General features: G+C 45.1%; 1 protein-coding gene across 1 annotated transcript in view; it reads left to right on the top strand.

Moving 5' to 3' along the window:
* LOC311129281 (anoctamin-4-like) overlaps positions 1 to 22,717 on the top strand; it is a gene marked incomplete at its 5' end in the record, with an annotated part of 33,087 nt that extends 10,370 nt beyond the window's left edge. The window contains 13 exons of the mRNA XM_084161569.1: positions 670 to 810; positions 1,097 to 1,261; positions 16,078 to 16,114; positions 16,311 to 16,422; positions 16,528 to 16,585; positions 17,124 to 17,221; positions 17,317 to 17,459; positions 20,784 to 20,936; positions 21,252 to 21,399; positions 21,536 to 21,655; positions 21,753 to 21,861; positions 21,980 to 22,183; positions 22,543 to 22,717. Coding sequence (XP_084017695.1) covers positions 670 to 810; positions 1,097 to 1,261; positions 16,078 to 16,114; positions 16,311 to 16,422; positions 16,528 to 16,585; positions 17,124 to 17,221; positions 17,317 to 17,459; positions 20,784 to 20,936; positions 21,252 to 21,399; positions 21,536 to 21,655; positions 21,753 to 21,861; positions 21,980 to 22,171 — 1,476 coding nt within the window. The 3' untranslated portion in view covers positions 22,172 to 22,183; positions 22,543 to 22,717. The remainder of the gene's footprint in view (positions 1 to 669; positions 811 to 1,096; positions 1,262 to 16,077; positions 16,115 to 16,310; positions 16,423 to 16,527; positions 16,586 to 17,123; positions 17,222 to 17,316; positions 17,460 to 20,783; positions 20,937 to 21,251; positions 21,400 to 21,535; positions 21,656 to 21,752; positions 21,862 to 21,979; positions 22,184 to 22,542) is intronic.
* Positions 22,718 to 27,554: the final 4,837 nt, after the last annotated feature.

Raw genomic sequence — 27,554 nt, 5'->3', positions numbered from 1 at the left:
GGTATACTATGGCAGTTATTTATTCAAACCCATAACCATTCAATCTTCGTGAAGAGAAGTGAAAGCCGTTGGCATCTTCTAGTCTTATATTATTCAAGCATGTCATTACAATGAAGAAGATAAGGACAATGAAACTTATTTCATTTAACTGTTGAAAGTGAGGAAGGAATGAAGCAACAATAGAGAGAGCGATGAGGTAGTATAAGACACATGTTGACAACATTAGGGGAAATGTAAAATTACATTTTAAAATCAAATTCACTTGCCTATAATTGTAACTTTGTAGGACCCATGTCCTTTACCAGCATCACAGCTTCTCTCCCAGCTTCATGGTTTGAGCGAGGTGCGTAATTCCAGTCCATATAATACAGTACAGTAACATAGTCCACACTCAAAGATTCAACACTTTAGAATGACACTTCCGGCTTTGGCAGGAAATACCGGGTTACCCGGGAGAAAAGTGATTTATTCTCGGGGATGGACATTTGTAAAATAATAGGAAAATATTCAACTTTAATTATGACACTGCTGTGTTCTTGAAATACCCACAGTTTGTGTTCTAAAGCTGTTTCAAGAAAGCCAAGGAGACGTGTCATGATCACATTTTGCAGACGTTTGCAGAACATTCTGGGAGCGTTTGTGGCTCAGCCAGCTTTCTGTGTGCTGCAGGAGGAAATCCGTCCCCAGTTTGAGGCCAAATATTCCAAAAAGGAGAGGATGAACCCCATATCTGGAAAGCCTGAGCCGTACCAGGCCTTTACAGACAAGTACAGCCGACTCATTGTCTCAGCTTCTGGAATCTTCTTTATGGTAAGTCCCTGGAGTAGGTATAGTGAATATTTCGTAATAATTTAATTTGAGTAGGGACAGATGCATTAAAATGGTTTGCATGTTGCCTCATGCTTGCTGCTTGTTAAACCAGTTTCCCACTGGTTTTTGTTTGAATTCATTCAAATCTTCAGTATGTGGCCCATGTAGGAATCAAACCAACAACTGTGATGTTGCAAGCAAGCCAACTCAACCCAGTGAGCAATTAATCAGATTTGCCTTGTTACTATATGTGTGCCTGACCAGAATGTTTTATTGACCTCCTCAGATCCTGGTGGTGATCGCTGCCGTCTTCGGCATTGTGATTTACCGTGTGATCACAGTCAGCACTTTTGCCGCCTTTGGCTGGGCTCTTATCAGGAACAACTCTCAGGTGGCCACCACCGGCACAGCCGTGTGCATCAACTTCTGCATCATCATGCTCCTCAATGTGGTAAAGGCTTTGTTGAAAAATGCATTTAGGATTATGAGATCAATAAAGTGGCATATATACAGTACCAGTCAAAAGTTTGGACACACCTACTCATTCCAGGGTTTTTCTTTATTTTTACTATTTTCTACATTGTAGAATAATAGTGAAGACATCAAAACTGTGAAATAACACATATGGAATCATGTCGTAACCCAACAAGTGTTAAAGAAATCAAAATATATTTTATATTTGAGATTCTTCAACACTCTTGGCATTCTCTCAACCAGCTTCATGAGGTAGTCACCTGGTATGCATTTCAATTAACAGGTGTGCCTTGTTAAAAGTTAATTTGTGGAATTTCTTTCCTTAATGCGTTTGAGCCAATCAGTTGTGTTGTGACAAGGTAGGGGTGGTATACAGAAGATAGCCCTACTTGGAAAAAGACCAAGTCCATATTATGTCAAGAACAGCTCAAATAAGCAAAGAGAAACTAAAGTCCATTATTACTTTAAGACATGAAGGTCGGTCAATCCGGAAAATGTCAGGAACTTTGAAAGTTTCTTCAAGTGCAGTCGCAAAAAACATCAAGCGCAATGATGAAACTGACTCTCATGAGGACCGCCACAGAAAAGGAAGACCCAGAGTTACCTCTGCTGCAGAGGATAAGTTCATTAGAGTTAACTTCCCCTCAGATTGCAGCCCAAATAAATGCTTCTCAGAGTTCAAGTCACAGACACATCTCAACATCAACTGTACAGAGGAGACTGTGTGAATCAGGCCTTCATGGTTGAATTGCTGCAAAGAAACTACTACTAAAGGACACCAATAATAAGAAGAGACCTGCTTGGGCCAAGAAACACGAGCAATGGATATTAGACTAGTGGAAATGTGTCCTTTGGTCTGAAGTCCAAATTTGAGATTTTTGGTTCCAACCGCCGTGTCTTTGTGAGATGCGGTGTGGGTGAACGGATGATCTCCACATGTGTATTTCCCACCGTAAAGCATGGAGGAAGAGGTGTTATGGTGTGGGGGTGCTTTGCTGGTGACACTGTCAGTAATTTATTTAGAATTCAAGGCACACTTAACCAGCATGGCTACCACAGCATTCTGCAGCGATACACCATCCCATCTGGTTTGGTCTTAATGGGACTATCATTTGTTTTTAAACAGGACAATGACCCATCACACCTCCAGGCTGTGTAAGGGATATTTTACAAAGAAGGAGATTTATGGAGTGCTGCATCAGATGACCTGGCCTACACAATCCCCTGACCTCAACCCAATTGAGATGGTTTGGGATGAGTCGGACGGCAGAGTGAAGGAAAAGCAGCCAACAAGTGCTCAGCATATGTGGGAACTCCTTCAAGACGGTTGGAAAAGCATTCCAGGTGAAGCTGGTTGAGACCATGCCAAGAGTGTGCAAAGCTGTCATCAAGGCAAAGGGTGGCTATTTGAAGAATCTCAAATATAAAATATATTTTGATTTGTTTAGCACTTTTGTGGTTACTACATGATTCCATATGTGTTATTTCATAGTTTTGATCTCTTCACTATTATTCTACAAAGAAAAACCCTTGAATGAGTAGGTGTGTCCAAACTTTTGACTGGTAGTGTGTGTGTGTGTGTGTGTGTGTGTGTGTATGTGTATATGTATATATACAGTGGGGGAAAAAAGTATTTAGTCAGCCACCAATTGTGCAAGTTCTCCCACTTAAAAAGATGAGAGAGGCCTGTAATTTCCATCATAGGTACACGTCAACTATGACAGACAAAATGAGAAAAAAAAATCCTGAAAATCACATTGTAGGATTTTTAATGAATTTATTTGCAAATTATGGTGGAAAATAAGTATTTGGTCAATAACAAAAGTTTCTCAATACTTTGTTATATACCCTTTGTTGGCAATGACACAGGTCAAACGTTTTCTGTAAGTCTTCACAAGGTTTTCACACACTGTTGCTGGTATTTTGGCCCATTCCTCCATGCAGATCTCCTCTAGAGCAGTGATGTTTTGGGGCTGTCGCTGGGCAACACAGACTTTCAACTCCCTCCAAAGATTTTCTATGGGGTTGAGATCTGGAGACTGGCTAGGCCACTCCAGGACCTTGAAATGCTTCTTACGAAGCCACTCCTTCATTGCCCGGGCGGTGTGTTTGGGATCATTGTCATGCTGAAAGACCCAGCCACGTTTCATCTTCAATGCCCTTGCTGATGGAAGGAGGTTTTCACTCAAAATCTCAGGATACATGGCCCCATTCATTCTTTCCTTTACACGGATCAGTCGTCCTGGTCCCTTTGCAGAAAAACAGCCCCAAAGCATGATGTTTCCACCCCCATGCTTCACAGTAGGTATGGTGTTCTTTGGATGCAACTCAGCATTCTTTGTCCTCCAAACACAACGAGTTGAGTTTTTACCAAAAAGTTCTATTTTGGTTTCATCTGACCATATGACATTCTCCCAATCCTCTTCTGGATCATCCAAATGCACTCTAGCAAACTTCAGACGGGCCTGGACACGTACTGGCTTAAGCAGGGGCACACGTCTGGCACTGCGGGATTTGAGTCCCTGGCGGCGTAGTGTGTTACTGATGGTAGGCTTTGTTACTTTGGTCCCAGCTCTCTGCAGGTCATTCACTAGGTCCCCCGTGTGGCTCTGGGATTTTTGCTCACTGTTCTTGTGATAATTTTGACCCCACGGGGTGAGATCTTGCGTGGAGCCCCAGATCGAGGGAGATTATCAGTGGTCTTGTATGTCTTTCATTTCCTAATAATTGCTCCCACAGTTGATTTCTTCAAACCAAGCTGCTTACCTATTGCAGGTTCAGTCTTCCCAGCCTGGTGCAGGTCTACAATTTTGTTTCTGGTGTCCTTTGACAGATCTTTGGTCTTGGCCATAGTGGAGTTTGGAGTGTGACTGTTTGAGGTTGTGGACAGGTGTCTTTTATACTGATAACAAGTTCAAACAGGTGCCATTAATACAGGTAACGAGTGGAGGACAGAGGAGCCTCTTAAAGAAGAAGTTACAGGTCTGTGAGAGCCAGAAATCTTGCTTGTTTGTAGGTGACCAAATACTTATTTTCCACCATCATTTGCAAATAAATTCATTACAAATCCTACAATGTGATTTTCTGGATTCTTTTTTCTCAATTTGTCTGTCATAGTTGACGTGTACCTATGATGAAAATTACAGGCCTCTCTCATCTTTTTAAGTGGGAGAACTTGCACAATTGGTGGCTGACTAAATACTTTTTTTCCCCACTGTATATATGTATATATATGTATATATACTGCTCAAAAAAATAAAGGGAACACTTAAACAACACAATGTAACTCCAAGTCTGTCACGCGTGCTGTAGGTGGGTGTAGTGGTGGAATCAAACGCAGAACACCGAAGGATAGTCCAAACAACTTTAGTTAATCTCCAAACAGGAAAAATGACAACACTTGCCCGAAGGCAAAAATACGCACGAAGGCGAATAAGCAAAAAGCGCACTAACAGGTGCGTAACGCTCCAACGCAGTGGAGGAAAGCTCAACCGAGCGAAAGGGCGAAAATAAGCCCAACACACGACAGACCAAAATCAGTAACACACAACACTAGACAAACACAACGAGAAACTTATAGGACACTAATTAGGCTAAACGAGAACAGGTGTCACAACAAAACAGACAAAAGCAAACGAACATGAAACATACAACGGTGGCAGCTAGTATTCCGGAGACAACGAACGCCGAAGCCTGCCCGAACAAGGGAGAGAGGCAGCCTCGGCCGAAACCGTGACAGTACCCCCCCCCTTGACGCGCGGCTCCAGACGTGCGCCGACTCCGGCCTCGGGGACGACCCGGAGGACGCGGAGCAGGGTGCGTCGGGTGCCCACGATGGAATTCCGTCAGGAGAGACGGATCCAAAATGTCTCTCCTCGGCACCCAGTACCGCTCCTCCGGACCGTACCCCTCCCACTCCACTAGATATTGGAGACCCCCCATCCGACGTCTCGAATCCAAGATGGACCTCACGGAGTACGCCGGTGCCCCCTCGATGTCCAATGGGGGCGGAGGAGTCTCCCTGATCTCACTTTCTTGGAGTGGGCCAGCTACCACCGGCCTGAGAAGGGACACATGGAACGAGGGGTTAATACTTTTATATTCAACAGGTAGCTGTAATTTGTAACACACCTCGTTCAACCTTCCCAGGACTTTAAATGGCCCTACAAACCGCCGACCCAGTTACCGACAGGGCAGGCGGAGGGGCAGGTTTCTGGTAGAGAGCCAGACTCGATCACCAGGTGCGTACACCGGTCCCTCACTGCGGTGGAGATCGGCGCTCGCCTTATGACGTCGGAGGGCCCGCTGCAGGTGGACGTGTGCAGTGTTCCATGTCTCCTCCGAGCGCCTCGCCCACTCATCCACCGCAGGAGCCTCGATCTGGCTCTGCTGCCAAGGTGCCAGAACCGGCTGGTAACCTAACACACATTGGAAAGGGGTTAGGTTAGTGGAGGAATGGCGTAGGGAATTCTGGGCCATTTCGGCCCAGGGAACGTACCTTGCCCACTCCTCCGGCCGGTCCTGGCAGTATGTTCTAAGAAACCTACCCACATCCTGGTTCACACGTTCCACCTGCCCATTACTCTCCGGGTGGTAACCCGAGGTGAGGCTCACCGAGACCCCCAACCGCTCCATAAAGGCCCTCCAGACTCTGGAGGTAAATTGGGGACCTCGATCAGACACAATATCCTCGGGTACCCCGTAGTGCCGGAACACATGGGTGAATAGGGCTTCGGCAGTTTGCAGGGCGGTAGGAAGGCCCGGCATGGGGAGCAAACGACAGGCCTTAGAAAACCGGTCCACAACGACCAGTATAGTGGTATTCCCCTGTGAAGGAGGAAGGTCAGTAAGGAAATCCACCGAGAGGTGGGACCATGGTCGTTGTGGAACGGGCAGGGGTAGTAACTTACCCCTAGGCAGATGTCTAGGCGCCTTACACTGGGCGCACACCGAGCAGGAGGAAACATAAACCCTCACATCCCTTGCCAACGTGGGCCACCAGTACTTGGGACTAAGACAGTGCACTGTCCGGCCGATACCCGGGTGTCCAGAGGAGGGTGACGTGTGAGCCCAATAGATCAATCGATCCCGAACCTCGAGCGGAACGTACTTCCGACCCTCCGGGCACTGTGGTGGACTAGGGTCGGTGCGTAACGCCCGCTCGAGCTCAGCATCGACCTCCCACACTACCGGTGCCACCAGACACGACTCCGGCAGTATGGGAGTGGGCTCCACGGACCTCTCCTCCGTGTCATACCGCCGAGACAGCGCATCTGCCTTACCGTTCTGTGACCCAGGGATGTACGTGATCTTAAATGTAAACCGGGTCAAAAACATATTCCATCTAGCCTGCCGAGGGTTTAGCCTCCTCGCTGCCCGGATGTACTCCAGGTTACGGTGGTCCGTCAAAATGAGGAAAGGGTGTTGAGCCCCCTCAAGCCAGTGCCTCCACACCTTTAGGGCCTGTACCACGGCTAACAGCTCCCTGTCCCCTACGTCATAGTTTCGCTCCGCCGGACTGAGCTTCTTGGAATAAAAAGCACAGGGGCGGAGTTTAGGTGGCGCGCCTGACCGTTGTGAAAGCACGGCTCCTATACCGGCCTCAGACGCGTCCACCTCTACCTGAAATGGTAAAGAGGGATCCGGATGTGCCAGCACTGGAGCCGAGGTAAACAGGTCCTTCAGCCTCCCAAACGCCCTGTCCGCCTCGGCAGACCACTGCAGACGCACCGGACCCCCCTTCAAGAGAGACGTGATGGGAGCTGCCACCTGTCCAAAACCCCGGATAAACCTCCGGTAGTAATTCGCAAACCCCAAAAACTGCTGCACCTCCTTCACAGTGGTTGGTGTTTGCCAATTACGCACGGCTGACACCCGGTCTACCTCCATCTTCACCCCTGACGCAGACAACTGATACCCCAAAAAGGAGACCGACTCCTGGAAAAACAGACACTTCTCTGCCTTAACATACAGGTCGTGCTCCACCAGCCTCCGCAACACTCTGCGCACCAGGGCCACATGCTCGACACGGGTAGGCGAGTACACGAGAATGTCATCTATGTACACAACGACCCCCTGCCCCTGCATGTCCCTGAAGATCTCATCCACGAATGATTGGAAAACTGACGGAGCGTTCATCAACCCGTATGGCATGACAAGATACTCGTAATGGCCCGAGGTGGTACTAAAGGCTGTCTTCCATTCATCGCCCTCCCTGATGCGCACCAAGTTGTACGCGCTCCTGAGATCTAATTTAGTGAAGAAACGCGCCCCATGCAAGGACTCAGTCATGGTCGCAATCAGCGGGAGTGGATAACTGTACTTCACCGTGATCTGATTGAGACCACGGTAATCGATGCACGGGCGTAAACCCCCATCCTTCTTCTTCACAAAAAAGAAACTCTAGGACGCAGGGGAAGTGGAAGGCCGTATGTATCCTTGTCTCAGAGATTCGTCTATGTAAGTCTCCATAGCTTTCTTCTCCTCCTGAGACAGAGGATACACATGGCTCCGTGGGAGCGCAGCTCCTGCCTGGAGGTCTATCGCACAATCTCCCTGCCTATGGGGCGGCAACCTGCTTCGCCCTCGACTTACTAAACGCGATGGCCAAATCCCCATACTCAGGGGGAACGTGCAATGCGGGCACCTGGTTTGGACTCTCCACCGAGGTAGCCCCTACGGAAACGCCCAAACATCGACCCACACACTGGGCAGACCACTCCATCAGAGCCCTCTCCTGCCACGAAATAAATGGGTTATGGGTACTCAACCAGGGCATGCCCAGCACCACCGGATACGCAGGAGAGTCAATCAGAAATAGCTGAATCATCTCCTGATGACCCCCCTGCGCACACATCCTAAGTGGCGCAGTGACCTCCCTGATCAAGCCCGCACCCAACGGACGGCTATCTAGGGCATGAACGGGGAAAGGGACATCAACAGGAAGAAGGGGAATCCCTAAGGCTAAACAAAACTTCTTATCAACAAAATTCCCAGCCGCGCCTGAATCTACCAGCGCCTTATGCTGGGAATGAGGTGCTACCTGTGGAAAACTCACAGGTATACAGAAATGTGCAACAGAGAGCTCTGGGTGAGTGGGGCGCCTACTCACCTGGAAGGAATCCCCAGTGCGGGACCTGTCGTCCTCTCCCCTAGGAGGCCATCCCCAGCACCTAGCCGCGGTGTGTCCTCCCCGACCACAGTTGGTGCAGGGGATGGACCCCCTAGTAAGCCGACCCCTCCTCTCTCTAGCGCCAGTGCCCCCGAGCTCCATGGGACACGGCTCGGAGGCGCTGGAGGGTGAAATGGACGGACCCCCCTCGGGACGTCCGCGGGTAGCTAGTAGGTTATCCAGCCTGATGGACATGTCGACCAACTGGTCGAACGAGAGGCTGGTGTCCCTACAAGCCAGCTCCCGACGGACGTCCTCTCGTAGACTACATCTGTAGTGATCGACGAGAGCCCGATCATTCCACCCTGCATCTGCCGCTAGAGTACGGAATTCGAGGGCGAACTCTTGGGCACTCCTCCTCCCCTGCCGGAGGAAGACCAGACGCTCCCCCGCCGCTTTCCCCTCCGGGGGATGGTCAAACACCGCCCTGAAGCGGCGGGAGAACTCGTCGTACGTGATGGTGTCCGCGTCGATCCTCCTCCACTCCGCGTTGGCCCATTCCAATGCCTTCCCGGAAAGGCAGGAGATCAGGGCGGACACGCTCTCATGTCCCGAGGGCACCGGGTGCACGGTGGCCAGGTACAGCTTCACCTGGAGAAGGAATCCCTGACACCCGGCCGCGGTTCCATCGTAGGCCCTCGGGAGCGAGAGTCGGACTCCTCGGGGTTCCGGTGCGGGAATGGGCGGACTGGCCGATGGTGCTTGCAGGGAGGGTGGCGGTGGAGGCGTTCCCCAGCCTCGGATGGTGGTGATCACCTCCTGCAGTGCGGTCCCCATCTGCAGGATCTGGTCCCGTTGTTCCCGGACCTGGTCCTCCAGCGTCGTCTGGGCTGCTGCGGCTCCTGCTGATTCCATTATTGGTGTGTTATTCTGTCACGTGTGCTGTAGGTGGGTGTAGTGGTGGAATCAAACGCAGAACACCGAAGGATAGTCCAAACAACTTTAGTTAATCTCCAAACAGGAAAAATGACAACACTTGCCCGAAGGCAAAAATACGCACGAAGGCGAATAAGCAAAAAGCGCACTAACAGGTGCGTAACGCTCCAACGCAGTGGAGGAAAGCTCAACCGAGCGAAAGGGCGAAAATAAGCCCAACACACGACAGACCAAAATCAATAACACACAACACTAGACAAACACAACGAGAAACTTATAGGACACTAATTAGGCTAAACGAGAACAGGTGTCACAACAAAACAGACAAAAGCAAACGAACATGAAACATACAACGGTGGCAGCTAGTATTCCGGAGACAACGAACGCCGAAGCCTGCCCGAACAAGGGAGAGAGGCAGCCTCGGCCGAAACCGTGACAAAGTCAATCACACTTCTGTGAAATCCAACTGTCCACTTAGGAAGCAACACTGATTGACAATAAATTTCACATGCTGTTGTGCAAATGGAATAGACAACAGGTGGAAATTATAGGCAATTAGCAAGACACCCCCAATAAAGGACTGGTTTTGCAGGTGGTGACCACAGACCACTTCTCAGTTCCTATGCTTCCTGGCTGATGTTTTGGTCACTTTTGAATGCTGGCGGTGCTTTCACTCTAGTGGTAGCATGAGACGGAGTCTACAACCCACACAAGTGGCTCAGGTAGTGCAGCTCATCCAGGATGACACATCAATGCGAGCTGTGGCAAGAAGGTTTGCTGTGTCTGTCAGCGTAGTGTCCAGAGCATGGAGGCGCTACCAGGAGACAGGCCAGTACATCAGGAGACGTGGAGGAGGCCGTAGGAGGGCAACAACCCAGCAGCAGGACTGCTACCTCCGCCTTTGTGCAAGGAGGAGCAGGAGGAGCACTGCCAGAGCCCTGCAAAATGACCTCCAGCAGGCCACAAATGTGCATGTGTCTGCTCAAACGGTCAGAAACAGACTCCATGAGGGTGGTATGAGGGCCAAACGTCCACATGTGGGGGTTGTGCTTACAGCCCAACACCGTGCAGGACGTTTGGCATTTGCCAGAGAACACCAAGATTGGCAAATTCGCCACTGGCGCCCTGTGCTCTTCACAGATGAAAGCAGGTTCACACTGAGCACATGTGACAGACGTGACAGAGTCTGGAGACGCCGTGGAGAACGTTCTGCTGCCTGCAACATCCTCCAGCATGACCGGTTTGGCGGTGGGTCAGTCATGGTGTGGGGTGGCATTTCTTTGGGGGGCCGCACAGCCCTCCATGTGCTCGCCAGAGGTAGCCTGACTGCCATTAGGTACCAAGATGAGATCTTCAGACCCCTTGTGAGACCATATGCTGGTGCGGTTGGCCCTGGGTTCCTCCTAATGCAAGACAATGCTAGACCTCATGTGGCTGGAGTGTGTCAGCAGTTCCTGCAAGAGGAAGGCATTGATGCTATGGACTGGCCCGCCCGTTCCCCAGACCTGAATCCAATTGAGCACATCTGGGACATCATGTCTCGCTCCATCCACCAACGCCACATTGCACCACAGACTGTCCAGGAGTTGGCGGATGCTTTAGTCCAGGTCTGGGAGGAGATCCCTCAGGAGACCATCCGCCACCTCATCAGGAGCATGCCCAGGCGTTTTAGGGAGGTCATACAGGCACATGGAGGCCACACACACTACTGAGCCTCATTTTGACTTGTTTTAAGGACATTACATCAAAGTTGGATCAGCCTGTAGTGTGGTTTTCCACTTTAATTTTAAGGGTGACTCCAAATCCAGACATTCATGGGTTGATACATTTGATTTCCATTGATAATTTTTGTGTGAATTTGTTGTCAGCACATTCAACTATGTAAAGAAAAAAGTATTTAATAAGATTATTTCATTCATTCAGATCTAGGATGTGTTATTTTAGTGTTCCCTTAATTTTTTTGAGCAGTGTATATATATATATATATATATATATATATATATATATATATATATATATATATATATATATATATATATATATATATATATATATATATATATATATATATACACACACACACAGTGAGGGAAAAAAAGTATTTGATCCCCTGCTGATTTTGTACGTTTGCCCATTGACAAAGAAATTATCAGTCTATCATTTTAATGGTAGGTTTATTTGAACAGTGAGAGACAGAATAACAACAAAAAAATCCAGAAAAACGCATGTCAAAAATGTTATAAATTGATTTGCATTTTAATGAGGGAAATAAGTATTTGACCCCCTCTCAATCAGAAAGATTTCTGGCTCCCAGGTGTCTTTTATACAGGTAACGAGCTGAGATTAGGAGCACACTCTTAAAGGGAGTGCTCCTAATCTCAGCTTCTTACCTGTATAAAAGACACCTGTCCACAGAAGCAATCAATCAATCAGATTCCAAACTCTCCACCATGGCCAAGACCAAAGAGCTCTCCAAGGATGTCAGGGACAAGATTGTAGACCTACACAAGGCTGGAATGGGCTACAAGACCATTGCCAAGCAGCTTGGAGAGAAGGTGACAACAGTTGGTGCGATTATTCGCAAATGGAAGAAACACAAAATAACTGTCAATCTCCCTTGGCCTGGGGCTCCATGCAAGATCTCACCTCGTGGAGTTGCAATGATCATGAGAACAGTGAGGAATCAGCCCAGAACTACACGGGAGGATCTTGTCAATGATCTCAAGGCAGCTGGGACCATAGTCACCAAGAAAACAATTGGTAACACACTACGCCGTGAAGGACTGAAATCCTGCAGCGCCCGCAAGGTCCCCCTGCTCAAGAATGCACATATACAGGGCCATCTGAAGTTTGCCAATGAAACATCTGAATGATTCAGAGGAGAACTGGGTGAAAGTGTTGTGGTCAGATGAGACCAAAATCGAGCTCTTTGGCATCAACTCAACTCGCCGTGTTTGGAGAAGGAGGAATGCTGCCTATGACCCCAAGAACACCATCCCCACCGTCAAACATGGAGGTGAAAACATTATGCTTTGGGGGTGTTTTTCTGCTAAGGGGACAGGACAACTTCACCGCATCAAAGGGACGATGGACGGGGCCGTGTACCGTCAAATCTTGGGTGAGAACCTCCTTCCCTCAGCCAGGGCATAAAAAATGGGTCGTGGATGGGTATTCCAGCATGACAATGACCCAAAACACACGGCCAAGGCAACAAAGGAGTGGCTCAAGAAGAAGCACATTAAGGTCCTGGAGTGGCCTAGCCAGTCTCCAGACCTTAATCCCATAGAAAATCTGTGGAGGGAGCTGAAGGTTCGAGTTGCCAAACGTCAGCCTCAAAACCTTAATGACTTGGAGAGGATCTGCAAAGAGGAGTGGGACAAAATCACTCCAGAGATGTGTGCAAACCTGGTGGCCAACTACAAGAAACGTCTGACCTCTGTGATTGCCAACAAGGGTTTTGCCACCAGGTACTAAGTCATGTTTTGCAGAGGGGTCAAATACTTATTTCCCTCATTAAAATGCAAATCAATTTATAACATTTTTTACATGCGTTTTTTTTTTTTTTTTTTTTTTTTTTATTCTGTCTCTCACTGTTCAAATAAACCTACCATTAAAATTATAGACTGATCATTTCTTTGTCAGTGGGCAAACGTACAAAATCAGCAGGGGATCAAATACTTTTTTCCCTCACTGTATATATATATACAGTGGGGGAAAAAAGTATTTAGTATTTAGTCAGCCACCAATTGTGCAAGTTCTCCCACTTAAAAAGATGAGAGAGGCCTGTAATTTTCATCATAGGTACACGTCAACTATGACAGACAAAATGAGAAAAAAAAATCCAGAAAATCACATTGTAGGATTTTTAATGAATTTATTTGCAAATTATGGTGGAAAATAAGTATTTGGTCAATAACAAAAGTTTCTCAATACTTTGTTATATACCCTTTGTTGGCAATTACATTTTCTGTAAGTCTTCACAAGGTTTTCACACACTGTTGCTGGTATTTTGGCCCATTCCTCCATGCAGATCTCCTCTAGAGCAGTGATGTTTTGGGGCTGTCGCTGGGCAACACAGACTTTCAACTCCCTCCAAAGATTTTCTATGGGGTTGAGATCTGGAGACTGGCTAGGCCACTCCAAGACCTTGAAATGCTTCTTACGAAGCCACTCCTTTGTTGCCCGGGCGCTGTGTTTGGGATCATTGTCATGCTGAAAGACCCAGCCACGTTTCATCTTCAATGCCCTTGCTGATGGAAGGAGGTTTTCACTCAAAATCTCACGATACATGGCCCCATTCATTCTTTCCTTTACACGGATCAGTCGTCCTGGTCCCTTTGCAGAAAAACAGCCCCAAAGCATGATGTTTACACCCCCATGCTTCACAGTAGGTATGGTGTTCTTTGGATGCAACTCAGCATTCTTTGTCCTCCAAACACGACGAGTTGAGTTTTTACCAAAAAGTTCTATTTTGGTTTCATCTGACCATATGACATTCTCCCAATCCTCTTCTGGATCATCCAAATGCACTCTAGCAAACTTCAGACGGGCCTGGACATGTACTGGCTTAAGCAGGGGGACACGTCTGGCACTGCAGGATTTGAGTCCCTGGCGGCGTAGTGTGTTACTGATGGTAGGCTTTGTTACTTTGGTCCCAGCTCTCTGCAGGTCATTCACTAGGTCCCCCCATGTGGTTCTGGGATTTTTGCTCACCGTTCTTGTGATCATTTTGACCCCACGGGGTGAGATCTTGCGTGGAGCCCCTGATCGAGGGAGATTATCAGTGGTCTTGTATGTCTTCCATTTCCTAATAATTGCTCCCACATTTGATTTCTTCAAACCAAGCTGCTTACCTATTGCAGATTCAGTCTTCCCAGCCTGGTGCAGGTCTACAATTTTGTTTCTGGTGTCCTTTGACAGCTCTTTGGTCTTGGCCATAGTGGAGTTTGGAGTGTGACTGTTTGAGGTTGTGGACAGGTGTCTTTTATACTGATAACAAGTTCAAACAGGTGCCATTAATACAGGTAACGAGTGGAGGACAGAGGAACCTCTTAAAGAAAAAGTTACAGGTCTGTGAGAGCCAGAAATCTTGCTTGTTTGTAGGTGACCAAATACTTATTTTCCACCATAATTTGCAAATAAATTCATAAAAAATCCTACAATGTGGATTTTTTTTTCTCAATTTGTCTGTCATAGTTGACGTGTACCTATGATGAAAATTACAGGCCTCTCTCATCTTTTTAAGTGGGAGAACTTGCACAATTGGTGGCTGACTAAATACTTTTTTCCCCCACTGTATACTATGTATACATGCATACATACATACATATACACTGAGTGTACACAACATTAGGAACACCTGCTCTTTCCATGACAGACTGACCAGGTGAATACAGGTGAAAGCTATGATCCCTTATTGATGTCACTTGTTAGATCCACTTCAAGCAGTGTAGATGAAGGGGAGGAGACAGGTTAAAGAAGGATATTTAAAGCCTTGAGACAATTGAGACATGGATTTTGTATGTGTGCCATTCAGAGGAGGAATGGGCAAGACAAAATATTTAAGTGCCTTTGAACGTGGTATGGTAGCAGGTGCCAGGCGCACCGGTTTGAGTGTGTCAAGAACTGCAACTCTGCTGGGTTTTTCACAATCAACAGTTTCCCGTGTGTATCATGAATGGTCCACCACCCAAAGGACATCCAGCCAACGGCAGGCCAGTGGTTGAAAACGGGTCATTGATGAAAGAGGACAAAGGAGGCTGACATGAATTGTGCAGAGCAACAGACAGGCTACAGTTAGTCAACTGACAGTCAAGTACAACATTGGTGCCCAAAGACTCATAAAAGAATGCAAAACTCGTCGTACCTTGACACGAATGGGGTATGGCAGCCAACGACCTTACAGAGTTCCACTTCTTTCAGCAAAAACAAGAAACTGCGGTTGCAGTGGGCTAAGCAACGAAAACACTGGACACTGGAGAATTGGAAAAACATTGACTGGTCTGATGAATCCTGGTTCCTGCTATATCACACTGATGAGTATCAACATTGCAGGCTGGTGATGGTGTGGGGTGTGTTTTCATGGCACACATTAGGCCCCTTGATAAAAGTGGAGCAACGTTTGAATGCCACAGGATATCTGAACATCATTGCCAATCAGGTGCATCCCTTCATAGCAGCAGTGTATCCGTCTGCGAATAGATTTTTTCAGCAGGATAATGCCCCATGCCACAAGGCTAGGATTGTCCAGGAATGGTTCCACGAACTTGACAGTGAATTCCGCTTACTGCAGTGGCCTGCCCAGTCACCAGATCTCAATCCAGTTGAGCATCTGTGGGATGAGATGGAACAAGCTATTCGGAGTAGAGATCCACTACCAGCCAACTTGACACAACTGTGGGAAGAATTGGAGTCAACATGGGCCAGCATCCCTGTGGAATGCTTTCGACACCTTGTCCATGACCCGATTTAATTGAGGCTGTTCTGAGGGCAAAGAGGGGTGCAACTCAATATTAGAAAGGTGTTCTTAATGTTTTGTACACTCAGTGTATTTTAATGTCTATCAGTGTTGAAACCCTAATGCCGTGTAGCGCTTTTTGATATAGTTAACTACAGTTGTGCTCAAAATTTTTATAAAAATGTATCCTAATGCCCTTCAATGTCAGGACATCGCGCTTTAGCTACAACAGCATGAGAATCAAGGAAAACAAAACCCTATTAACTGGTAACCTTGTTTTTTTCTTCAGTTGTATGAAAAAGTCGCCCTTCTGCTCACCAATTTAGGTAAGCTACAAGTGTTCCTCCATCTGTCATCATGCTGTAACATGCCATCCTCCGAGGTAATTACAGTCAATATAATGCAGGGGCTGTCATTTTATACACAACCTCTCTCTCTCTTTCTCTCTCTATCTCTTTATGTTTCTTTAATCTTATTCTCAATTTTCTCTGTTTCTCTCTCCCTCTGGCTCTATATCCACAGAGCAGCCAAGGACCGAGTCAGAGTGGGAGAACAGCTTCACCCTGAAGATGTTCCTGTTTCAGTTTGTCAATCTCAACAGCTCTACCTTCTACATAGCATTTTTCCTGGGCAGGTGAGGAAACATCTCTACTTCATGGGGTAAATCGTAATATCTACCATATTTCACACTATATTTAATTGGGATTGGTTAGTAGAATGATGTGACCATCTTTGTCAGGTTCACTGGTCGGCCAGGAGCCTATATCCGCCTCATTAACCGCTGGAAACTGGAAGAGGTGAGTGAACTTGTATGTGTTTCTTAAGGCTTTTCAAATGTGTTCAACGTGGAACATTTCTAGTGGAAAGTACTCTTGTGGACAGATGCACGTAACATAAATGGTAGTAGCATCTGTCGACAGACTGTGGGATGCCACAACGAATTAGGAACTTTGATCCAGTACGTCGATTTTTTATCGCTGATTATATCACAAATTCACAGGTGCTCGCATCTTTCGAATTTAGGAAGTGGAGGGGACATTTGTCCCATAGACTTGCCAGAAACTGTCTGAGAGTTTCAGTTTAGAGGGGTGGAGACTTCACTAGTCTCTTTAGTATATTTCCTAACACGTCTCCTCCCAGAACTTAATTGAGTTTATGCCGCAATTACCCGAGTTCTGGGTGTCCCAGATTAAGTGGAAAGTAGCTTGGAACACTGTATTGTCACTCGAACCTCTGTGTTATGAACCAGAAAATTAGGGTGTAGGGTTACTGTATAGTTAGTTGAACAGTTGTTTATTGAATGAAGTGCTGGCACTGTTTCCCCTGTCTGTGTAGTGCCATCCCAGTGGCTGTTTGATAGATCTCTGCATGCAGATGGGTATCATCATGGTGCTCAAGCAGACCTGGAACAACTTCATGGAGCTGGGCTACCCGTGAGTATGGCCTGCCTTAGCCAATTAGACGCAGATAGCTCCTAGCATGTCACCCCCCCCCCCCCCGTGACCCTTAATAATTGGTTGTTTGTCAGGCTGATCCAGAACTGGTGGACACGGCGAAGGCTGAGGCAGGAGCACGGCCCCAACGCCAAGGCCAGCTTCCCGCAGTGGGAGAGGGACTACAACCTGCAGCCCATGAATGCCTACGGACTGTTTGACGAATACCTGGAGATGAGTATGTGCCCTTTGACCCTGAGCCCACGTTTAAAGTAACTGTCCAGTGAAAATCTCACTTTTAAAAGTTCATATTCTGTTAACTCATACCCAAATAATGTTGTTGACTCATCCTATACTCGTATTTGTGGCAAAAACATACATAGGAGAAAAAACACTTCAAAAACCCCACATCAAACTGACCGTTTAAAAAATGCTTGCTTTTTCAACATAGAGGATGATGTCATCCTCCTGAGAAGGATGAGCTGGCCAATCAGTGGTCTACTCAAATAAATGTTTTTAATGACCAGTATACACCCACACCTTTCTGTTGTTGGGGTACGCCATTCCAATACAGAAAAGCTGATTTTTAACATACTTAATTACCATTTTTTTGGAAGGAAAAATTATAGGTTATATTCCATAGAAATCTGGAAACACTGGACAGTTACTTTAAAACGCAAATAATTTCTACCTCAATTTCATTCTAGCACAATCAATCAATTGACCAATCAGAAGAAATCAGTGTGGCTCGAGCCATATAGACCTGAGTGAGCAACCAAGTAAGCCACTGCTCTGCATTGAGAACACTGAGAATCATTGCCGTCATCATCTTGTATACTGTTAATACACAAGTGCAGAAAACATAGCTAACTCCTCTGTGTAAGATGGGTGTAAAAATGTGTTGATGTTGTAAGTTTGTTGTCATCGATAGATCCTCTTCTTTCTGTTTGTCCCATTCCCATCAGTGGTGCTTACACTGTTCTGTTTGTTATGTTCACACGCTTTCACTACAAATGGCTCAATTTTAGACACTTTGGGATGATTGGGACATGAAATGCTAAACATGCTAATATTGGGGATATTGATTTTTGGACAAAAATACTAAAATGTTAGCATTTGGAAATTGTGGCCAGTGGCCAGGTATATAAAACCAAAGGATGGATTGATGTCTTACCTTGTCCCTAGACTTCTTACAGCGTAAGGTAAACAATGTACATTTGTAAATTGGGTGAACCATTTCCTTTAACAATTTGGGTAATACTTTACATAGGGTTCTTATTACTGTGTAATTATTCCTGTGAGTACAGTGTTACAAGGATTGTAACTCATAGTTACACTCCAACTTACAGCAGCACAACTAATCCTAGCAGCACCCCTAGACATAACCATTAGTTACACTAACAGTAAGTACAGTGTAGCAATGAGTAATTACAATACTTGTTGCACTGCTTACAATAATAATTATACAGTAATAAGACTACTGTAATGTAAATTGTTAAAAGTTGAGAGAACCTATTGGTCAGATGTGGGACACCAACTCCGTTGTCATTTCTCCCTGATTGCCTGATTGCTTGCAGTGAACATGAAAGGTACTGTAGAAAACAATGTTGTTTACCAGTTAGGTCATGAATGCATGTGCCAAATATGTTTATTGCACTCCTTGCCATCATATTCTGCTTTGCCAGGCAAACTGCACATGGAGAGGAAAAAGACCATGAATATTAGCTTAGGACCTAATTACTTCTATAGAAAAAATATTTCCACTGGGCAAAACAGTGTCCTATGAGAAGCTGTGGGTGGTTCTGGGGTGGGGAAAGTGCTGGTGTTAGTGCCAAACAATAACACACCTGACCACAGTCTATTGATGACTATAGATCACCTCAGAGGATGCTGATTCATCTGGCTAGTTTCTGGGTGGTGGAAATGACCTTTCTGCCGGAGAGATTCCAGAATGAAATACAGCCTTCTTGAATAAGTGGCCAGTTCATTGATTAAACGTCACAAGGCCCACATAAGGCTAAAAACATCTGTCATAAGAATAAAGAATTTATAACAATTTATACCAGTATTACAAATGACCCAGGAATGTAATTTACCAAGTAAACACTGGTGTAAGAATAATGAGTGGTTATGTATGATGTCATTATTGAAAAGTTATTATCTCATAGTTAACGGAAGTATAATGCTATACAATTCTCCATGTGAAATGTCCATATCAATCTGTAAGCTCTTCACCTTTACAGGAATAACATCCTCTAAAACGGCATGCAGCCTCTGCCAACTTTACTAACTAGGAGATATCATTATTGAAATGTCATCATTTCAATATTTCAGTATTTTATAATCCTCTAATACAGTTTGACATTTAAGAACTGTTGAGTAAAAACCAGAACATGTTTGGACAGTAAGAACTCTAACCTGCTCTTGTTAAATTCTACAATAAGTTGATCTACATGACTGACTTGTCCTCTTTGCCCCCTGGGGAACTGGAGGTCGAAGGTTAACCATAAACCAGCATTCGTATTGTGTTAGCTCATGTAAACGATTATATACATGCCATGTACTGTATGTCATGTTTACATTTATTTACCAGCGACATTAATCATTGTCTACATAGTTTTTCCACATGTGTATATTGAAGGAAAACTCCACCCAAAAACGATATTTTGGTATTTGTTTTATTAGTCCATTGTTGACATAGTCCCAAAAGGTTTTGCTTGTCAGCGCTCAAGTTTTCAAGATATGTAACTTTCAAAGTACAGAAATCATCCCTGCATGATGCATTTTGCATCATATGATGCTACATTTTGCATCATATGCATCATAAACAGATGATTTCTGTATTTTGAAAGTTCCATATCTTGAAAACTTGAGCGCTGACAAGCAAAACCTTTTGGGACTATGTCAACAATGGACTAATAAAACACATACCAAAAGATAGTTTTTGGGGTGGAGTTGTCCTTTAAGTCTTAAGTATGATTATGTGAAGTATACATAAAGCAGGCACATGCCATGTATTAATCACACAATGGTTACTTGAAGCATTTCTCCTACATGTGTTTGATGTAGACAGATATATGTATGACAGTGTCTGATGACCGTGACATTTATGACAATGACAGATCAGTGTAACACTTAGGCTAGGATTCCGTGGTTGCACACAGCATGCAACTATATCCACATGCATGTGTCACTGTTTATTTTAACCCATAATGCTATTTTAACCCATAATGCTCCATAGATCCATTATGTGATGTCTCTGTAGGCTTTTTGAATGCTGATTTGTAATTACGCTCGATGTACTACCGTCTGTAACTTCCTTGGCGAGGCTCTTCACGAAGCACAAAATCTAATGGCTAACTTTGTCCTGTGCAATGCCCACACGCACTGACATACAGTAACAATTGTGACATTGAATGGTATAACCTCAAATCATATTGGCCTGTCTGAGTGAATATGGCTTTGGGTTGGCCATCTGTACAAAATGGAATGGGGTTTTTGAATGGGGGTTTGAATAGGACTACTGTTCATGCTTTACTCTCTGTGCCTGTGTGTTTTTCAGTTTTACAGTTTGGCTTCACCACCATATTTGTGGCAGCTTTCCCCCTGGCCCCGCTCCTGGCCCTCCTCAACAACATCATCGAGATTCGCCTGGACGCCTACAAGTTTGTCACCCAGTGGCGGCGACCCCTGCCCTCTCAAGCCAAAGACATAGGTTAGGCTCATCTTACGGTCTGACCATCCCCTACTGTAGGGACATTTTCAAAGGAACGCAAAACATGCCGTATAGACATAATTGTTTTACGCCAACACCGTGCCTCAGCTATTTTCACTCAATAGAACCCTATTTTATTAGTTTCAGCACAGACAACCAATTTTAGGCGACTAGTCTATTATGCTTCATACTTTTGGAATCATTTTCAAACTCCTTTGAGTATTCTTTGAAGAAGTCCTGACAAAAGCTGCTTGTTGGTGAACCGTAAGAAATAATTTGCATCGGAGCAAGAACATTCTTTTATTTTCTCTCCAGGGATCTGGTACGGCATCCTGGAGGGCATAGGTATCCTGTCCGTCATCACCAACGCCTTTGTCATCGCCGTCACCTCCGACTTCATCCCACGCCTTGTCTACGCATACAAGTACGGCCCGTGTGCCGGGCAGGGCCGAGCCGGGGAGAGGTGAGCGAGCCTGACCACAGTGACCACACAGACAAAGTGTCTGCCTTTGACATGTATTATGGTTAGTAATAGAGGGCAGCGGCATTGTCCTGCATCACAATGTCAAAGCACTGACATTTTATTGTTTCCGGTCCAGGTGCATGATGGGATATGTGAACGCCAGTCTATCGATGTTCAGAGTGTCTGATTTTGAGAACAAGTCGGAGCCCAGGACAGATGGATCGGAGACCTTTGGAGAAGCAGTGAAGTACTGCAGGTAGGTTTGGTGACCAAAGAGAGTCTTGGTATGGTTGGGCTTGTTTGAGCAGAAAAGTCATAACCTTTGACCTTTTGACCCTGTGTTTGACCCCCAGGTACCGTGACTACAGAGAGCCCCCTGACTCGCCCGGTGAACCATACTCCTACACGCTGCAGTTCTGGCATGTCCTGGCCGCACGGCTGGCCTTCATCATAGTCTTCGAGGTTAGTTTGTACAATTAATTCTATTAAACTCAGATACCGCATGCAAAACCATAACACAATATTCAGCCAAGATTGCATTATGTAATTACTGTACTATTGGTGTTGTGTGCTTTTGTAGCACATGGTTTTCACCATCAAGAACCTGATCGCCTACCTGATCCCAGACCTGCCCAAGGACCTACGGGACCGCATGCGGCGGGAGAAGTACCTGATCCAGGAGATGATGTACGAGGCTGAGCTAGAGAGACTGCAGAAGGAGAAGAATGAGAAGAAGAAGAATTACAGGGCCAATCATAACGCGTTGCCCTGAATGCACAAACAGGTGATAAATAACTGCACTGCACTGAAGGGACCAGCACGGAATACTGACTGGCAATCTATAACAGTTTGCAGGCTGCAGAGTGTGGCGCATAGGATTTACATTTATAAATAGGAAGGATAACTCACCTGCATGACCAATGTGTAGCACCACTCATCTGGGTGAAGCACGGCTGTCATTTTATGCCTGAACGCTCAACACACATCAGCTATCGAAGTAAGATTTGCCAATTTGAAGCACTGGACGACAAGGGACCAGGTTGTGCAAGGAAGTTAAATAAGTAATGTCACTTTTGTTCCTTTTGTCTAGAAGTTCCACTACTGTTGTGATTATCAACTGACACTCTCTCTATGACACCACAGGTCATACTGGTGCTGTGTGGGGGAATGACAGAGAACTGGCTGCATGCATGCCAGGGACTGTCCTGCCTGTCTGTGTCTCCAACTGGACCAGGTGAGCACCCCCAAGAGGACCGTCCAACAAACTGCATTCAGCATACTCGCCATGGTGTTCAAACGTACTGTACGTCATTCTGATGCCGAGAGGCCAGTGGGTGAGGGAAAAAGAGGACATACATTGGAACATTTGACAATGGGGTTTGCTACTTTTTTCCAGATTTCTCCTTCCACTTTGGACTCACAACTGTACATTTCTTCAAAACCTGAATGTAGATTTCAAAGAAAAGAGACACACAAAAAAACATTTGCATTTCTATTGTCACAACTTTAAAAAAGATTCTGTCATCCGTGCGGTTGAATGACAAACCCTGTTTATGACAAACCCTGTTTACAATCCTAGCCTTTTTATTTTGAGGACAAAACTCATGAGAAATCATGATTAATTGCTTTCACAAGGTTGTGGACCTTCAGCGATGTTCTCTGCTTACATTGTGTGCTGCAATAAGATGTTATTTTGAAACAATGTTCCATCAGATCTGTGGTAGTGGACGCAGACTGCTCAAACATCAGATGCCTTCCTTTACAATGGATACTAATAACAAGAGTAATAAAGATTCATATTTATTACAAACCGGTTTTGTAATTGTCCCATTTGCACTTTGATGTCATTTTAAACCTGTTTCAATATCTTTCCATCTGACAGAATACGTGCCACTATTAGAATCTCCATTGAGGTTATCACATCCTTAGCGGGTAGGTCAGGTTGTCAGGACACTGTATACATCACTACCACTGATGTCTCCTCCAGCGCGTTTAGAGGCTGCCCACGAAGTGACTGTACCTGCAGCTACTGTCTGTCTCTAGTGTCTAGTGTGGTAACGCCTGACCCCCTGTGCAGTTCCCTACTGGACCACCAGGGGGCGCCAATACACCTATCTTCTGACGCAGCCACAGGGCTCAAAGCAATGAGAGAGAGATGGGAATAGGTTTACATTTAGCATTTTGTGAGTGTTCTCACGTATTTTCAGTCAAGTGTCCAAAGATAAAACACAGTCATGTTCTGATACTTTGAAGATCAAAAGTATGTTTGTTTTGACCAGTGACATTGTAGGGTGGGTTTTTTTGTGCCCCTGGAAGAATTCTTCTTTGGTTAACTCCATTATTGGTGTAAAATATCTTCTCAAATCCTTAAAGCTTTATGTTTATTTGAATGCTCTTTACTGTTGGCAGCTTTCTCTTGTACGTTTATATAATTCTTATACTGTCTACATGTCGATATAATATTAATACACATTTTGCCAAGGGCAACAGTTGGTTGCTAAGCTTTGTATGCAAGTCTCAATATCAACCACTTTCTTTCATATCCGTACGAATTATCAGACTTGTTTCACACATTTGGCTCTACAACAGCCTATCAAGGTGAACTAGCTTGTTATCCCTTTCTGTGACAGGTAACAGTTACATTGAGGACAGATGTAATTTAAAACTGTTACAGCTCCTATTCAGGTTTGAGGTTCAGGGGTATAATAAGACTAAACAAAAGGATAGCTGAAGAGGCCAATCAAGGTCATGTTGGCACACAGAGCACACTGAAAGGGCTTTTTCATCAGCAACCACAGGGCTGGATTCAAGCAGAAATGGGATGTTCCTGTTTGTATTGGCTGAATGTCATTGAAGAGAGACAGTATTTTGGTTGGAAGTTGATTGTCTTGACAATGGAATCACAAACATCTTGCAACTGTCTTGACCCTGGAAGCCTGAGAAAATGGCTTTGCAATGCCATTGGGAAGTTGCAAACCATTCTGTATGTTTTATGAACACTGCTTTTACAGTATGTTGTCTATGGTCATATTGTGTTAGCATTATAAAGCCATTCTGAGGATACACAGAGCATCTCTTCTTAGCCTAACTGTCTGACCTTGACTGGGACTGTTACATGTGCAGCTGGAAGCTGTTGGAATCTGTTGGAAATCACATTAGCCAAATCTGAGTCGTAGTGATGTAGCTAACGTAATAATACATGGATGTACCAATCATCTAATAACCACCTTATCCATAATGTTGTCTATCTATATTGTTTTTGGCTTTATAACTTTTCCATATTGTTCCATTTTCTATATTCAAAATGCTTAATCCTCCTGACCCTTGAAAAATGCTTGTAATCTGCTGTGCAGATTTGTAACCTTTGCTTGTACATGGTGCACATCACTACAAATTGGAGGCTACAAGTTATATGTAGTCCAGTGCCATGTCCTTCAGTGTGGATTACTGTGGTGTGGTGGAGGAGTTATCTCAGGGTGCCCATCTACACGTAAACTCTCCATTTTGATGATTAAAAACAGGAGAGGGGAAACATGACGTGTTTGTTTCCTATTAAGGCAAATTTTCTCCTATAAGAGGATTATCCCCGACACCAGCTTTGAGTTGCGTAAGGCTATCCTGGGAATCTGCGATCATATCAGCCGTGTCCTCATATCCTGTATTTTGGCAGCTATGTCCAATAGGAAGTGGTAGGGACCTGGGCTCATAGAAATAGAATGAATAGATTATATTTCTATGTCTGGGCTACTGTTTGATGGGATGTAAGCTTCATTTGAGTTTTCATCTATTTCGTTCAGACTGGTGACCAGTGTTCCTTGACCTGTCTGGGTTTTTTTTTCTTCCAATTTCTATCCCTTAATAGTCTTTTTAATTAATCCATTCTAACTCATTGTCTAATACTTTTTCATGCAGGACTACTCAGTCTGCCTCTCCAGTCTGTCTCAGCCACGATCCAGATTTAGACATCAAACACAATGTCTCATAATGTTATACCCAAACGTATTGATGTTCAATAACATTTAATAGGAGTTCTCAAATATAGACTTTCAGATTTTAATTAAAGAGACCCCCTGCTTTGTGTGGTTCAATGAGTTTTGCTTGCCTATTGATCAACCATGCCTGATACCTGAAAACCCATGTCAGCTCCTAGAGCTCATTCTAAGGCTTTAGCTCAGTGGGCTACCACAGACAACGCAGGTTTGATACTGGTCAAATTTGTATACCCCAAGATCAAGGCTCACGGGTAAAAGCTATTTTGTAAGGATCCAAAACTTCAATGTGAGGGTGAAAAAGCTGTAGCACACCTGATTCACACAGTTCTGGTCCCTCAGGCATTTCCCAACCTCAGTGAGAGCTTTGCCAGAAGAATGCCTAGGCCCTTTGGGCAACAGAAAACCCCAACACACAACTGATGTGTGTTGGTTTCTAACATGGTCTTGTATTTTTATCATATATGTCATAAATGATTTCAGCGCTCCCGTGGGGACAGTGCCATGGTGCATGTCCTTGAATGTCAGGGCCCCAGCTGTCAGCACTAATGTTGCTAATAAAGAGTCCTCCTCACGGGCTGTTTGCACACGCAGATTAGATGTATGACTGTCTTCCTCTGTCCTTGCTACAGGGAGAGAAAGGACCACTCACTGGTTGCCTGGTGTGACACAGCAGCCTGTTCCATCAAACACACACACACACACACACACTTAAGTGCGCCTACAACCCTTGTAACGGCGGATAGATAATAATGTAGTCTAATAACACGGTTGATGATGTGGAAAGCTGCTCTCATCCTGTCCAAACCGTGACCTGCTGCGTGCACCCAATACATTGGAAGGGACCATTTTAAGGGGGAATCTGTCAGCGCTTGTCCCGGTGAAAGTGGCAATTATGTCAACAGTGCATCACTCTATACCTTCCCCACATAAAGAACTGGGTCAAAGGCACCACATTCTATTGTCTTGTCCATTGAACCCATTTCTGTTTATATGAAATGTCATGGCACCCTTTACCAGTCCTGGTCTAGGAAATAGTGCCACAACACACAAGTCTTATTCCCCTCACTTTAATAGGTCCACCGACTGTACAAATTAATGAATTCTGAAAGAACACATAGCATTGTTATAAATTGATAGTAAAACTAATTATGAAATGAGTTCCATATTTAATAACTGAACAATAGTGTGCGCTGCGGCTCTCTAAGTCAAACATTTTGAAATGCTGCTTAATAGTTTCATAGCCAATCATGTTTGACCTTTCTCGCCCATGTAACTGCATATCACTTAGAGATTATGGTCAAATGTCAAATGTGTAAGCTTTCAGAGGAGGCGTGTAAGAAATCTAAGTGAATAAATATCAAATTATGGATCTGGCTAAATTTGCTAATGCAGACCCATCATAACTCTATAATGTATTTGTCTACACCTGTTTCATAAGCTCCTGCTAAACTAACCTGTTAATTTACTTGTTTACTTTCCAAATGTACATCTTCTCGCTGAATGTTATTTTAACCTTTATTTTAACAGGGAAGACATATTGAGACCTAGGTCTCTTTTTCAAATGCGCCCAGTATAATACAATATAAATATACACACACATTAAAATACAAAAACCCAGTAATGGGAAGCACAAATAAACCATCACAAATCACCCAGAAAAACTGTTACATTCCTCCACAAATAAGTCCTGTCCCATGTCAGGTGCATTGTAGGTACCTCACAGGTCTCTCCTCTCACTGTCACCCCATAGGTCGTAAACAAAGTTGGGTGGGAACTTTTAAAGGGTGGGCTAAAGTTACACCTCTGTCATAGCCTTGGTGACCCCTGACCTGCTGGGGATGAGGGGATGTATGAAATACCAATGACCCAGTAACACATCCCCTTACACCCGTGACCTGCAGAAGACACTACTTTCAAGACCCAATGTATTATTAACACTCACACGCACAGACAAAATATTACTAAATATTTAGCAGTCTTATGGCTTGGGGGTAGAAGCTGTTCAGGGTCCTGATGGTTCCAGACTTGGTGCATCGGTACTGCTTGCCGTGCGGTAGCAGAGAGAACAGTCTATGACTTGGGTGGCTGGAGTCTTTGACAATTTTTAGGGGCTTTCTCTGACACCGCCTGGTATAGAGGTCCTGGATGGCAGGGAGCTCGGCT

The sequence above is a fragment of the Coregonus lavaretus genome (assembly GCF_964263955.1).
Source record: "Coregonus lavaretus genome assembly, chromosome: 5".
Taxonomy (NCBI): domain Eukaryota; kingdom Metazoa; phylum Chordata; class Actinopteri; order Salmoniformes; family Salmonidae; genus Coregonus; species Coregonus lavaretus.
Note: the sequence above shows the minus strand (reverse complement) of the source record. Positions and strands in the feature narration are given on the sequence as shown.